The following is a 14531-nucleotide window of genomic DNA, read 5'->3' as shown; positions in this document are numbered from 1 at the left end:
AGAGAGCAGAGTCCGTGCAGCATGAGGACGCCCAGGAGCCAAGAGGCCACTCCAGACCCCAGGAGTTATAGACCCTGGGCAAAGCCAGGAGAGTCACGGCAGAGAGATCTACCCGGGTGGAATTCGATAGAGCGTGTGAGCCCATCAGGAGTGAGATGGTCAGAGTCGGATACGGTCAATCAGGAAGTTGCTTAGAAGAGTAATTAAGTTGAACATCTCGGCCATAGACTCACAGACGCTCATCCCCGGGAATGGATCCCAGACCCAGGCCCTTTGTTTTACAGATGGGCGTGTATCTCAGAGGGAGTGATTTGCCCAAAGTCATTTCGCGAGCCAGTGACAGAATTAGAAGCCGTGACCGAGTCCCCATACTTTCTGTCCAGCGCTTTGGCCTCGGAATCAAAATCGGCACAGAAGGGGAAAGGCTGGTGGACAGAGGAGCTATTCCTTTGCCGATGGAGAGGTGGAGGACCGGAGAAAAGTCTTTGTCTTCTGCATTCTTTGGGAAAGTGACTAGAAGCCAGGTTTTCTGACACCCAGGGAGGTGGCGTCACTGTCTCAGTGGCCCCTAGGATTTCTAAAATACTCAATGGGGGGCTTCTCTATCCCTGCCACTATTGAAGGCAAAGCTGTTTTTTCTTGCGACTTTGTTTTTATCTCTAGAAATTCTTAGAGAGAGAGAAAGAGCATGCGCGAGAAAACCATTCATAATAGAAATGTAAAAATTGAGACCTTCGAGATCTCAAAGCGAAAAAGAGGGAGAACTTCTAAGCAAGGGCAGGAATGCCTATATTGTCTGGTCGGAGACTATTTCGATTTCTCTATTTCACGCAGCTGTACCTGAAATTGAAATCAGAGTGTTGTTTTACATCTGAGCTGTCAAAATTCATTCTTGAGTCACTCCTGTCCCAGGATTGTGCTGATTTTTGCAGAGAGGATCAGAGAGATTGTTAAATAAATTCCCTGCTCTCTTAAATTATGTGACAGTGGCGGCTAGTGCAAAAAAGGCTGGGGTGCCTGGGTGGCTCACTTAATCGTCCGACTTCAGCTCAGGTCATGATCTCACGCCTCACGAGTTCGAGCCCCACGTCCGGCTCTGTGCTGACAGCCTGGATCCTGCTTTGGATTCTGTGTCTCTCCCTGTCTGTCTCTGCCCCTCCCCTGCTTGTGCTCTGTCTCTCTGTCTCTCAAAAATAAGTAAACATTAAAATAAAAAAAAAAAAGGTTGGGATTAATGATAACAGAGAAGGTACTCTGCAACAGGCAGGCTTGGGCAGTGTAGGATTTAGGAAAGAAGACAGGAAGAGGTGTGTGAAGGCAGAACAGGTGGAGACTCGGGTCGTTGGCTCAGAGGCTTGTGGGGAGGGTTCGGTTTTCTCCTCACCTGGCCTCACGGGCTTCCCAGGAACCCATAAAGTGTCAGGGTCCAGCTGTTGCCCAGAGCATCCTACTTAGAACAATTTCAGAAATGTGGCGAGGAAATTCACGTCCGTAAAGTAAATGGGGAAGAGGCTTCCTTTGGTGTGTTCCAGCTTGTCTATTCAGAATTAATTGGGCACAGTGAATCACAGAAGAATGGCTGTCTTCATCCTTCTTTTGGGGGGGGGGGAAACTTGGCAAAGAAGGCTGATATGGACAGGCAATAATTAAATCGCCCCGGATACTGTCTGATATCATTGAGACCAAGAACTTGTGAGCATGTGCCACAAAGCACTGTCTCTCAGAAGGGATCCCCTGAGTCTGAGCCCTTTATTTTTTTTATCACAATACGAGACATAATATCTTCGTTAGAATTTTTAAAAACCCACCAAAACAGCTAAGTAAGAGTAGACAAACAGGTTGCAAGAAAGAAAAAAAGAAAAAAAGATCCCTTTCTTGCCCAGCAGGTTTGAAAGGCAAAATTTTGCAGCCTCAATTTCTCGTTCCTTTTGGGAAGTTGAAAGACAACGGGATGGCAATATTTTATATAGAATTACGTGGGGAAAAAAACCAGGGTTTTTACCTTTGCTTATTAAAAATGAAACTTTTTAAAGTCTCATCTTTATGCTTTTCAAAAGACTGACTGATGAGAAAGAGGCAATTCAGAAAATGCCAAAAGCATGAGAGGTAGGTAATTGCAAAATGTTAAGCAGGTTTCGCGTTCTGTATTTTTTGGATCCATAGTGCTAATGGAGCATATAAGCCAGTTCTTCGACTCTCTCCTTAGTGTTCTCACAGGACATTGAACTTCTTCTAGGGCGTTTATCACACTCTGCTAATCTCACTGCTGTCTCCCCCTGTCCTGGCCCGACTTCTGCACCGAGGGCTCTTCTCTCTGTGTTTGCTCTTTGTTCGGGAGTACCTTGGGTGTTTTCAGTATCTTGATTGTACTTGATAACTTGCCCAGGAATCTGCCCCAGGGATTGTTGTAGAAGAACATCACAAAAGAACATGCTGTACAGCCATTGACAATTTTCTTTGTGTGTGTGTGTTGGGGGGGGGGGGGGGGGAGTCGCATTGTCTTTACAACAGATAAAAATAGTTCCTATAATTTGAAAATGTATAGTTACATAAATATATCATGACTTTTCACCTATAAATAAAAAAGAAGTGATTTCGTAGTATTTATGGGGTGATTGGAATTGTGCAAGTTTTTATTTTAAATAAACGTTTGAAAAGCGATCCACAAAACGGTTTTGTTTGATGACTGTATCTCAAATGTCTTCCTTCTCCCATGTACACCCTATCACATTTCAACCATTTATTTTTCTTCCGGCACTTTTCATAATTTAAAATGATCTCCTGTGTATATAAATATTATATGTTCATTATTTATGTAAATAATATTGTATAAATAATTGATATATATTATTTACATATATAATCATATATTAATCATTTAGATAAAATCAAGGTCTTAATGGCTTGGACATCAGATACTTGCCTCTTAAAATGATAGAGGCACGTATAATTAGTTAGTCATAAGTTCGTTTGGTTCAGGTATAGAAGTTCTTACTGAAGCCCAGAATAACGGTTTAATTATTGTAGGTCTAACAATTTTCGGGATGGTCTAACAGTTTTATGGGGACTTTAAATAATATTTTCCATGTTACTTTCCATTATCCTTTATCTCTGATATAACAGTTCTTTCTCCATCCGTAATTTACTCATGTGGCACATTTTATAGAACGCCCACCCTACACCAGCTCCTAGGGATACAAAAATAAACAAGCTCCTTGTCCTGTTGAAGCTGTCTTTTTAAATTTTTTTTTTCTTTTCAACGTTTTATTTTATTTTTGGGACAGAGAGAGACAGAGCATGAACGGGGGAGGGGCAGAGAGAGGGAGACACAGAATCGGAAACAGGCTCCAGGCTCCGAGCCATCAGCCCAGAGCCTGACGCGGGGCTCGAACTCACGGACCGCGAGATCGTGACCTGGCTGAAGTCGGACGCTTAACCGACTGCGCCACCCAGGCGCCCCAGAAGCTGACTGTCTTACGAAGAGAGTCAAATGGGCCAGGATGGTCCAGGTTCTGAGTGACGTGATGAGAGTCAACCCCAGGAGCAATGGTAGGGATAGCCAGCCCACAGTTAGGGTTTCAAGCAAGAGACTTCTAAGCTGAGACCAAAGAAGTAAGAATTAGCAGTTGGCGGAGCTCATAGCGTGTGAGGAGGTGTGAAATGGGGGGGGGAAGCTTGGGGGGAAGAGAGAAAAGGGGTTCCAGGTAGAGGAAGTACCATATTGAGAGGGTCTGGAGCACTCCAGAGAAATGGGCATAGCTTTTAATGGGAGGAGTGTAGATTTTTGAGGTAGAGATTGGTGCAAAATGTAGCTGGGAATGTAGCAAAATGTAGCAGGACCCAAGATAGGAGGGAGTTTACAATGTGATTGCTGTGTCTGGAAGACAGAGGAAATCCCTGGAGGGTTGAAAACAGAGGTGGGACATGGCTGAACTTAGGGTACATGGATGATTTGACATACTTATGCGTTAAGAATAGTCATCCATTCTACACTGGCTTCTCTGATTCGAAAGTTGAAATCGGGTAGGGAGTGGGCGTGGCCTAGAGCAAAGCCATCCCTATTTTTAAAAGATCCCTTTGAAGTTCACAACTTCATGGCAAAACGAATGGCTTCAGTAACACCTTATAAAGTCAGAGCCGAGTCAAAAGGTATTTCCATCCTCCATCACAGCTTCATATTTTTGTTCTTTCCTCCGCCTCACTTTCCCATCCCTAGAACAACAAGGTCACACTTTTCCGCCAGCTGCAGCAGATGACCTATAGCCTGATCGAGTGGCGGTCCCAGATCCTGTCTGGAACGCTCCCCAAGGATGAACTGGCAGAGCTCAAGAAGAAGGTCACAGCCAAAATTGATCACGGGAACAGGTAAACGAGGGATGAGTTCGCTGAGGACTTGGAAGGAGATGGGCGCATTCATGCTAAGGCCATACCTCGCCATCAGCTTTTGATCTTGGAGTTGTCGGAGAATAATGCTTCCTGCCCTCTTTTTCGCGTTGGAAGGCATTTAATTTTGTTGGAAAAATTTGGCAGTCCCTTCTTAGGCCAGACCCTGCGCTTGGATGTGTGTCAGGGAGATGACAGATGATCAGGGAAGAGGAGACTTCCCTGCCAAACATCGGAAGTCACATTTGCTGAGGCCTGGGACCGTATCAACTTCTATTCGAACAGTGGGTTTTAAATCCGCATCAGACTCATTCTCTCTCTCCCCGTGCTCCCTAACTGGGACTGTTGTTTGCAGTGTATGACAACCAAATTTACAAGAAGAGTAAACCATATTTTTAGCCTGTTGATCAGGTCTCCAGTAACCTCCAAAGAGTTTATCCCTTCATTAATCTTCCGAGTAGCTCAGGCAGGTACATAGGTTCCAGACATTACTGACCTTATGAAAGTGAGAAAGCCGCCAGTTCATGAGTTCATGTGGGCTGGGGTTCAGTCTCCTGACCAGCTCCTCTTACAAGACAGGGGTGGTTCCTTCATTAGTTTTGTTGATGATCTCTTTGCCTTTTAGTTTCACTTTCTACACTTCTTCAACTTGTGCATACATGATTTTTCTCCCCTCCCCTATTACCCTACTTCTCCAACCTCAGGACTCTTGGATCTACTTCTGAGACCTGTTAAAATACAGCTCATTATCCTATTGACTTAACTGTTATAGGCTCAGACAGCTGTATTCAGAAATAGCTGGGGTCAACAGAGCATACAGGATTCAGGTTCAATCATTATTTGAAATCTGCTGTGTACCCTTCACATATATTACTTGATCCTAGCCCATTTTATGGTTAAAAAAAAAAAAAATAGACCAAATGAGCTTAAGTGATTTACTTCCAAGTTACATAGGTCATAAGTGGGAAAGGCTAAATTTGAGCCCCAAACACATGATTCCATGTTTAAAAAAAATTTTTTTTAACGTTTATTTATTTTTGAGACAGAGAGAGACAGAGCATGAATGGGGGAGGGTCAGAGAGAGAGGGAGACACAGAATCCGAAACAGGCTCCAGGCTCTGAGCGGTCAGCACAGAGCCCGACGCGGGGCTCGAACTCACGGACCGCGAGATCATGACCTGAGCTGAAGTCGGACACTTAACCGACTGAGCCACCCAGGCGCCCCACGATTCCATGTTTAAAGCTCCCTCCTTAGGGTTAAGAACGCACTGCTCTCTCTCGTCACTTGTCCATTCGCAGGACTGTAACCACAGGGGTTGTATTGCTAGTCACGTGCTGGGGGCATTTTTTCAAAAACAGCTACAGTGGGATAAGTCGGGTCCCTCCTTGCGCCTCTGCTGCCTCTGTATTTTTGAGTCTCGTGTGACTTGGGCCTAGAAGACTCTGATCATCAGCGTAGAATGTTAATGTCCCACAAACAGTTGAACACGCCTGCCTTCCCATTCCAGCCTTGAGTAGCAGTTCAAGAGATCAAGCCGCTTCGTCAGTGCCTCCGTGCTCAGTCTCTGAGCAGCTACCAAGACCCATGGCTCATGCGTCTGGGTGGCCTGTGGGTCTGGCTGCCGTGGAAAGGAACCTGCCAGATTCAATCAGTTGATGGAGATGCTGTAAAACAGGGGGGGAGGGTAATTAGACATGTTTGCTTTCTTCCCAAAGACTTGGCACATCTCACGGTGATCCCTCAGCTCTCTTGCTCTTTGAACATCCCTTCTCCCAAATTGCTGGTGCCTGGAATGTTCGCCGGGCATTCGGATAGCAGGATCTTGTTTCCACCACAGTCCCCAGCGTCTTGGAGCTGAGCAAAATGTTTCCTACTCCTGTGTGCCCATCGGGCATAAGAGCCTTGGTAGGGATTGTGCCGTGCGCAGACCGCACGGCTCTTAACGTTGTCTGTATAACACGCAGAGCTACAACTTAACATAGCCAGGCGTGTTTTTGTGGCAATTGCTGTGGAAGAGCTGCTGTTTGCCAGAAGTGCGCCAGTTTGCCAGAAGTATATCTGGTATGTAACTAGACATACCACTGTTACGTGCTTTCCATGTTATCTCATTAAATTCTCCCCAACGATACTGAAGGGTGGGCAGTATTTACAGATGAGGAAGGCAGGGCTTCACAAAAGTAAGTAAGTTACCTGGGGTCATCTGTTAAAGCCAAGACTCCAATCCTGATCTAAGTGACGTCGGAGCCCGTGCTCAGAGATGGGTTATGAGATTCCAGCAGCCGAGACCTACTTCATTGATCTCCTTTAAGACGGTCTTTTTTTTTTTTTTTTTTAATCTTTATTTTGGAGAGAGAGAGAAAGAGAGAGCGCAAGCAGGGGAGGAACAGAGAGAGAAGGAGACACAGAATGTGAAGCAGGATCCAGGCTCTGAGCTGTCAGCACAGAGCCCGATGTGAGGGAGGCTTGAACTCGTGAACTGTGAGATCATGACCTGAGCCAAAGTCGGACACTTAACCCGACTGAGCCACCCAGGCACCCCAAGACAAGTCTTGAATTAAGGATCGTCCTCAACACTGAACTTTTTTTTTTTTAATGTTTTATTTTTAAGAGAGAGAGAGCGACAGAGCTTGAGCGGGGGAGGGGCAGAGAGGGAGGAGGAGACACAACTGGAAGCAGACTCCAGGCTCTGAACAGTCAGCACAAAGCCCTATGCAGGGCTCAAACCCACGAACTGGGAGATCATGGCCTGAGCTGAAGTCGGATGCTTAACCTGAGCCACCCAGGCGCCCCTCAACACTAAACTTTTAGGGAAATCCGGCAAAGCCCCCAGATATTTGTGCATCGGTCCATCATTGTTCCTGTGCCAAACAATAGGAGATTAGGGAAAGAGACATTGGTCAGAGGGATCTGGTCAAAATCAGTGCCACTGTTGCTTTTCCTTTTGAGGTTCCGTGGAACAAATTGCGTATCATTCTATGAGTTTCGTTAACATTACCATAAGCGTTCTATCTCTTGTTATGTGGAGAGGAGGCAGAAATTGAAAGGCGAAAAGCCAAGGGAGCAGTTCTTGACTTGGTAGCACCCAAACTTTCTGTCAGTCCTCTGGGTTCTTTCCTGGGCTCTTCAGGAACGAGTCTGTTCTAAATGAGGAGAACCCACTGATCACTCCTTTCTTTCTAGAATGCTGGGGTTAGATCTGGTGGTGAGAGATGACAACGGGAACATCTTGGACCCAGATGAAACCAGCACCATCGCCCTCTTCAGGGCCCATGAAGTGGCCTCAAAAAGGATCGAGGAAAAGATCCAAGAAGAAAAGGTACACGTCCTCTGACGTGCAGATGAGGTTTCATTTTTGCTTCTGTTTTTGATGAAAGGGAGTCATTGACAACAAGAGGTAGAAACGTTTAGAAACTCATCCATTGCCGCGTTTGAAAAGCAAAAGAGGACAAAAAGAATGAGTCAGGGGTATACCTTCTGATATGGAAAGATCACAAAGATCTACATTAACAGACAAAGAGCAAGATGGAGAACAAGGTGTACAATATATTCATCTTTGTGTTTCAAAAAGGCATACACATACCACAGCGTTTGCACATGCGTTGACTGACTCTGAAACAATAGACAAGAAGTTGATAATTAATGGTTGCCTCTAGGAAGGAGAACTGGGCGGGAGGGAGCCTCTGTACCACGTAACCTTTCGTATTTGGTGTATATAATACAATTTCCAAACTAAATAAAATCACGTTCAAAAAGAAAGCGTTTGAAAGATTCGAAAGTGACAATTGGACCTTAAACACAAATTGGAAAGGTACAGAGAAAGAGAACAAGAAAAAAAAAAAATCCCCCATAGTATGACGGCACAGACCCAACCATATTGATATTTTGATATATATTCTTCCAGTCTTTCTGTTCTGTTGAGTAAAGGCTTCTCTTTACTTGGTTGGTAGTTTTGTCTCCTGACTTAGCACAGTTGTCATAATATTTAATTGTGTTCCTGGCTCCAGTGGCTCACCATGCCTGAGGGTGAAGCCTTTCTAGAGGAATCTCTTGTTTGCAATCAATGAGAGCTCTTCCCAAAAAGAGGGATAATGAGTCATGATTCTTGTGCCTGTGAGGTTCATTCAGAAGCCATTTGAGAGATGAGAAGTTCTTGAAGCTTCCAAGCCACAAATCGTCTTTAGGCGGCACTTAATGAATGAGGTGGGCTTAAGGCCCCCAACAGGACAGTCTCGATCATTCAAAGAATAGCGATGGTGCTCTGCTCACTCGACCGTTTAGCCACATGCACACGCTTTCTTCTCCGTCAGTGCTTCTCCCCCGGGGGGTAATTATATTCGTCCCGCGTTTGTCAGCCCGTGTCTTTGCCATTGTTTGTCATTTGCTGAAACCAAGATGCTTTTCTCTCTTTCCCTCTGTGGCCAGTCGGTTCTTCAGAACCTGGACTTGCGGGGCCAGTCTGTCTTCAGCGCTGTCCATACCTACGGCCTCTACGTGAACTTCAAGAACTTCGTCTGCAACATTGGGGAGGACGCCGAGTTGTTCATGGCCCTCTATGACCCGGACCAGTCCACCTTCATCAGGTAGCCGAGTCCCAGGTCATCTGCGGTTGACCTTGCAAAAAGACCCACCCTTACGTGCCACCCACCTGAGGAGCTCTTTGCTAGGTTTGGGAGGGGGAGATAGAGAAGAAGGGAGGGTCTCTAGGTGATAGAAAGTAACATCCTTTGGGCTCCTGAGCCTTTCTGTATGGCTGCTGGCACAGTGTGTGTGCTCCCTGGGTCTGAGAATCACAGGAAACTCATCAGAACATGGAGACAGGGACAGGATAAGGGAGGAATGCATCGGCAGAGCACAGAGGATTTTCAGGCACGTGACACCGTAATGGTGAATGCGTGTTATCATACATGTGTCCAAATCCGTAGAACGCACAGAGCCAAGAGTGAACCCTAAGGTAAACTCGGGACTCTGCGCGGTAATGACCTATGGGTATAGGTCCGTCAATTGTGACCAATGTGCCACTGTGCTGGGGGATACTGATAGTGGGCGTGGCTGTGCATGGGTGGGGGCAGGGCTATATGGGAACTCTGTACCTTCCACTCAACTTCGTTGTCAACCTAAAACTCCTCTAAAAAATAAAGGCTGTTTAAAGAAAAAAAAAAAAAGCGCTTTTTAAAAAGACCGTAGAGAATAATAGGCTTTGTTTGACCCTGCAGTCACACTGCTACTTGGCTGAGCAGCTAAGAAAACCGATTTGGTTTTTGACTAGATGGTTAAAAGTAGTTACTGACAAATCGTTCATTTCTGCGGTAGAAATTTTATCTGAGTGGGGTGGCGTGAGTTCCAGGGGATGGATCAGGAATGAATATTTTGAAATTATATTCCTGATTCTGCAAAGCAGAAACCGTCATACGAAGAATTTGAGTTGGAAGAAAGACCCCAGACAACGTCTGGGAGAACGTGCTGTCTGTCTGTGCCCGTCCTGAGCAGCGTCTGTCTCGGGTCCACCCTGGGTGTGCCTCTGAGCACTGGGCTGTGGCACTCGCACTTGTCCAAAGCCAGGGGACCAGGGAGTGGCCACCTGTGCGCTATATTCACACTTGCCCGATAAATTCAACAGAGCTTGTTTGGGCCTTCCTTTCACCCTGTTAAGTCTATACCGAGGGTAGCCCCATCCCCAGTTAGCTCTTCGTTAAGGATATTTTTTTTTTCCTTCCCCAGTGAGAATTACCTAATTCGTTGGGGCAGTAATGGGATGCCCAAGGAAATAGAGAAGCTTAATAACCTTCAAGCAGTTTTTACTGTAAGTGTGACCTTAAGTTTAATAATTTTCTGTGCTTACGATGTTAGCAGATGCACATGGTAAGTATATGGAAAACATCAGAAATGAAAAGAAGACAAGAAAAATCATCATGATCCCCCTAGCAGGAATAACCGCTCATTTATTTTGCAGATATTTATCGAGCACCTATTAGATGCCAGGCACTGATCTGGGCACTGGACATACAGCAGTAAACACATCAGAAAAAACATCCCTGGGACGCCTGGGTGGCTCAGTCAGTTAAGCTTCTGACTCTTGATTTCATCTCAGGCTGTGATCTCGCGGTTGTGAGATCCAACTCTGTGTCGGGCTCTGTGTGGAGTAGAGCCTTCTTGAGATATTCTCTCTCTCTCCCTCTCCCTCTCCCTCTCCCTCTCCCTCTCCCTCTCCCTCTCCCTCTCCCTCTCCCTCTCCCTCTCCCTCTCCCTCTCCCTCTCCCCCTCTCTCTCTCCCCCTCTGTCTCTCTCCCTCTCCCCTCTGTCCCTCCCTGCCTGTGCTCGCTTGCTTGCTCTCTCTCTCTCAAAAATAAATACACTTTAGAAAAAGAAAAAAAAGAAAAAGCATCTCTGGCCTCAAGGAGCTTTTGTCCAAAAGGGGAAGACAGTAAGAAACAGTGATCAAACACATGAGTAAATTGTATAGAATGTTAGGGGTCATAAGTATTTTTCGGGGGGGGTGGGTTGTTGGGAGCTTTGGGACTGGGGAAGTGATCCTTTTTAAATAGGCGGGTCAGGGCAGACCTTCCTGAGAAGGGGCCATTTGAGCAAGAACTTGAAGTTGACGAGAGTGAGCAATGCTGATGAAGAGCTTTGCAGACCGGGGTCACAGCTCCAGCAGAGGCACGATCTCTATTTTTTGGTTCGCTCCTCTTTCAATGGCCTTTCCCCTGTATTTCTCCTCTTCTCCAAGGTAGGAGGAGCAGTGCTCTCTCTGGGTCAAGAGCGAGAAAATTTATCGGGTCATAGAGCTGAGACACGGTGACTCTTTCTCCTGGGTTAGAACTTTCTTGGGGTTCTCTCACTTTTTTATGACATCAGTGCTTAAAATGCCCCGGAGCCGCTGCCACCTGCTCTGAGAGGTGTTGGTGGGCTGGCTTCTCCAGCTCCCACTAGGCCTAAAGGGGATACGCTGTCCTTTCCTGCCTTCTTTCCTTAAGCCCATGCACATATATGTTATCTCCCTGTTCTGTTACCACTCTACGGCAGGGAAAATAGAGTCTAAGGTAAAGTGCCAAAGGAAGCAATAGGAAGGAGCAGTGGACCCAGGACAGTGGACCCAGGACCTAGTCATTCATTCATTCATTCATTCCTTCTTATTAGTATTTATTCCTTCTGTTAACATCTCATTTTCACGACGAGCACGGTGCGATGACCGCTCGTGAGCTGACCCACCTATATCTTTACCATCTGGTAATCAAAGACAGAAGAAGAGCTTAAACTCTTCCCGAAACCTCCCTTCCTCAATTCTAAGATATGTGGATTTTCCCCTAAAATCAAAAAGCGTTTATTGGTCAATGTGTACATTGAAAAACCATTGGGAAAAAAAAAAAAGGAATTATTGAGCTTTTGGTCCATCTTCTAATCAATGACATTTTAGAAACGCTGCATTTTATCCTGTTTCTCCCACACCCCTCCCGATTACGATCTTCTTGGATGTAAATTTCATGTCCAGCTTTTTCAGTGAAATAAAATGTGGTGACCACGTCCTTGATCATTAAGCAGCCTTCCAAAACTTCTTTTACAAAGGATTGCACATTATTAAATAATTGCAGTGTGCCCCAATTTATGTAACTAGTCGCCTGGAGTCTTTATCTTTCTATTAACAGAAGCCTCACAAAACTTAGAACAGAAATTCAGGGTTGATGCCATCATTGGTATATATCCCTATTTTGGAGACCTCAGTTAACTCAATTACAAAGGATGGATTCGGAATGATTATTTAGAAAGTAATTCTTGATTCAGTAAAGAGGCCTTGGACAGCTGTTTCATGAAAAGAATTTGAGCTGCAATTAAAATACTTCTGATGTTTAAGAGAATGAGCTATGTGGGCTCATTCACGGATTTACTCACCCATCCTTAAGAATACAAACAAGTATTGGGGCGCCTGGGTGGCGCAGTCGATTAAGCGTCCGACTTCAGCCAGGTCACGATCTCGCGGTCTGGGAGTTCGAGCCCCGCGTCGGGCTCTGGGCTGATGGCTCAGAGCCTGGAGCCTGTTTCCGATTCTGTGTCTCCCTCTCTCTCTGCCCCTCCCCCGTTCATGTTCTGTCTCTCTCTGTCCCCAAAATAAATAAACGTTGAAAAAAAAATTTTTTTAAAAGAATACAAACAAGTATAGAACACGAGCCGCAAAAAAACAGAGACATCCACACATCTTCCATTGATCAACATACACCGAGAAGCTCTCCATGAATACCTCTCAAAAAGCAGATGAATAATTACAGAAACCAGCACATGTAAATTTCTGTGTTACAGCTGCCTCGCAGGATTATTTGGAAGATGAAATGAAATAACACCGGCATGTGTAGATACCCAGTAAATGTCAGCGTCACGCAAGCTTTGATTTCATCTGACACTGAAATGCAGCCCTGTGCTCAGCTCTGTCCTGGCAGAATATAAAGTAGCAATGACAGGTGTCCCGATTTTTAAGCACCCTGCTTACATTGATAAACTAGAGACTTTAGACCGAATGTGATCTTCTTTTTCTCGATATGAAGTAGGAACTGAGAAAAAAAAAAAAAAAAATCCCTTCCTTTTTGGAATACGGGCTCCGATGCCCTGGTAGTTCTTGGGTGGGTATGGAGAAGGGAAGGCTCGTTCTCCTTTTCCAGGATTAGGAAATAGGCTCTGAATTGTAGAGTGAAAAGAGAAAGGTGACGGGTGATGCCGCCTGATCTCCTCTTGCTTGGTCCCTGCCCCTTTAGGACCTCAGCAGCACAGACCTCATCCGGCCCCGCATCAGCCTCGTGTGCCAGATTGTCCGGGTGGGCCACATGGAGCTGAAGGAGGGCAAAAAGCATACCTGTGGGCTCCGAAGACCTTTTGGAGTAGCAGGTACAGAAAGTCCCAGAGACCTGTAAAGGGTGCAGCCGCTGTGAAAAAAAAACAGCACGGCAGGGCCTCCGACAATGAAGCATAGAACTTATGACCCAGGAATCCCACTTCTGGGTGTGTCTACCCAAAGAGAGGGTCTCAAGACATTTGTACACTTGGGTTTAGAGCAGCATTATTCACAATAAGCCAAAAGGTGGAAGCAACCCCAGTGCTCATGGAGGGATAAATGGGTAAACAAAATGTGGTACGTACATACAGTGGAATAGCGCTCAGCCTTACAAAGGAAGGAAATTCTGGCCCGGGCTACGACATGGATGAACCATAGGGATGTCGTATAAAGTGAAATAAGCCCGTCACACAAAAAGATAAATACTGTATGATCCTACTCATGTGAAGTAGGTCAGAATCGTAGAAGCATAAAATAGAATGGGGGTTGCCAGGGGCTGGGGGGAGGGAGGGGAGGTGGGGGGGGGAGCTGGTGTTTACTGGGGACCGAGTTTCAGGTGGGGAACATGAAAAAACTCTGGAGATGGACGGCGTTGTCAGCACCACACGAGTGTGAATGTGCTTCCTGCCGCTAAACTGGGCTTTGAAGAGTAGTTAAGACAGCAGATCTGACGTTACGCATATTTTACCCCCACCACACACGCACACTTAAAGATAGGAGGGTGGGGAACCCCAGGGACCGTGCAAGATGAATTTGGTTGTCAATGTTAGTATCGGACACACAGCATTCACTCCCTCGGCTACCAGTTATCTTTTCTTGGGTCCTGTGTCGTCACCTAGACCTAGACCTAGACCCTGCCTCCTTTGTTTCTTCTTCAGTGCCCAGCACCATGCCTTGCACACGGTAGGACCTTAGGAAAGCCTCAGTTGTGACCACCGGTATTGCCCTGCCTGTGGGCTACGTATTGATTTTGGTCCAGTAAAACTCTCCCTGGAAAGTGGTTTGCCTGTCTGGGAGACTCACTCATCAAAGGCAACATTGTGTTGCTGACTGCTTTCAAAGAGGGTCCTTGGCTTAAATCAAACCCCGCAACCTTCCAAGAGGCCCTGCGTTTTCTTCTGTAGTTTGTTAAATGGAGGAAATACATTCCTGGTCGTACGTGGACGTTTTGCTCCCTGAGACGTTTTGAAAGCTGTCGATGAAATGCCGTAATTCTCCTGGAACAAATGTCCAGAAAATGCCACCAGGATTGACCTGGTGGGTTTATGGACAACGAGGCGGCCCCTGTATCCCATGAGACTGGATGTCGTCATCTCTTGACCAGCCTTG

At 45.9% G+C, this 14531-nt stretch overlaps 1 protein-coding gene across 6 annotated transcripts in view; it reads left to right on the top strand.

Moving 5' to 3' along the window:
* The window catches only part of DOCK5 (dedicator of cytokinesis 5), a 225202-nt gene that overhangs the window by 97874 nt on the left and 112797 nt on the right, over positions 1-14531 (top strand). For all 6 annotated transcript variants that reach the window (XM_045055373.1, XM_045055372.1, XM_023252463.2 and 3 more), the window contains 5 exons: positions 4217-4365; positions 7565-7700; positions 8807-8964; positions 10103-10184; positions 13126-13255. In XM_045055373.1, coding sequence (XP_044911308.1) covers positions 4217-4365; positions 7565-7700; positions 8807-8964; positions 10103-10184; positions 13126-13255 — 655 coding nt within the window. The remainder of the gene's footprint in view (positions 1-4216; positions 4366-7564; positions 7701-8806; positions 8965-10102; positions 10185-13125; positions 13256-14531) is intronic.

The sequence above is a fragment of the Felis catus genome, chromosome B1 (assembly GCF_018350175.1).
Source record: "Felis catus isolate Fca126 chromosome B1, F.catus_Fca126_mat1.0, whole genome shotgun sequence".
Lineage (NCBI taxonomy): Eukaryota > Metazoa > Chordata > Mammalia > Carnivora > Felidae > Felis > Felis catus.
The sequence above is the reverse complement of the archived record's forward strand: the minus strand, read 5'-3'. Positions and strand labels throughout refer to the sequence as shown.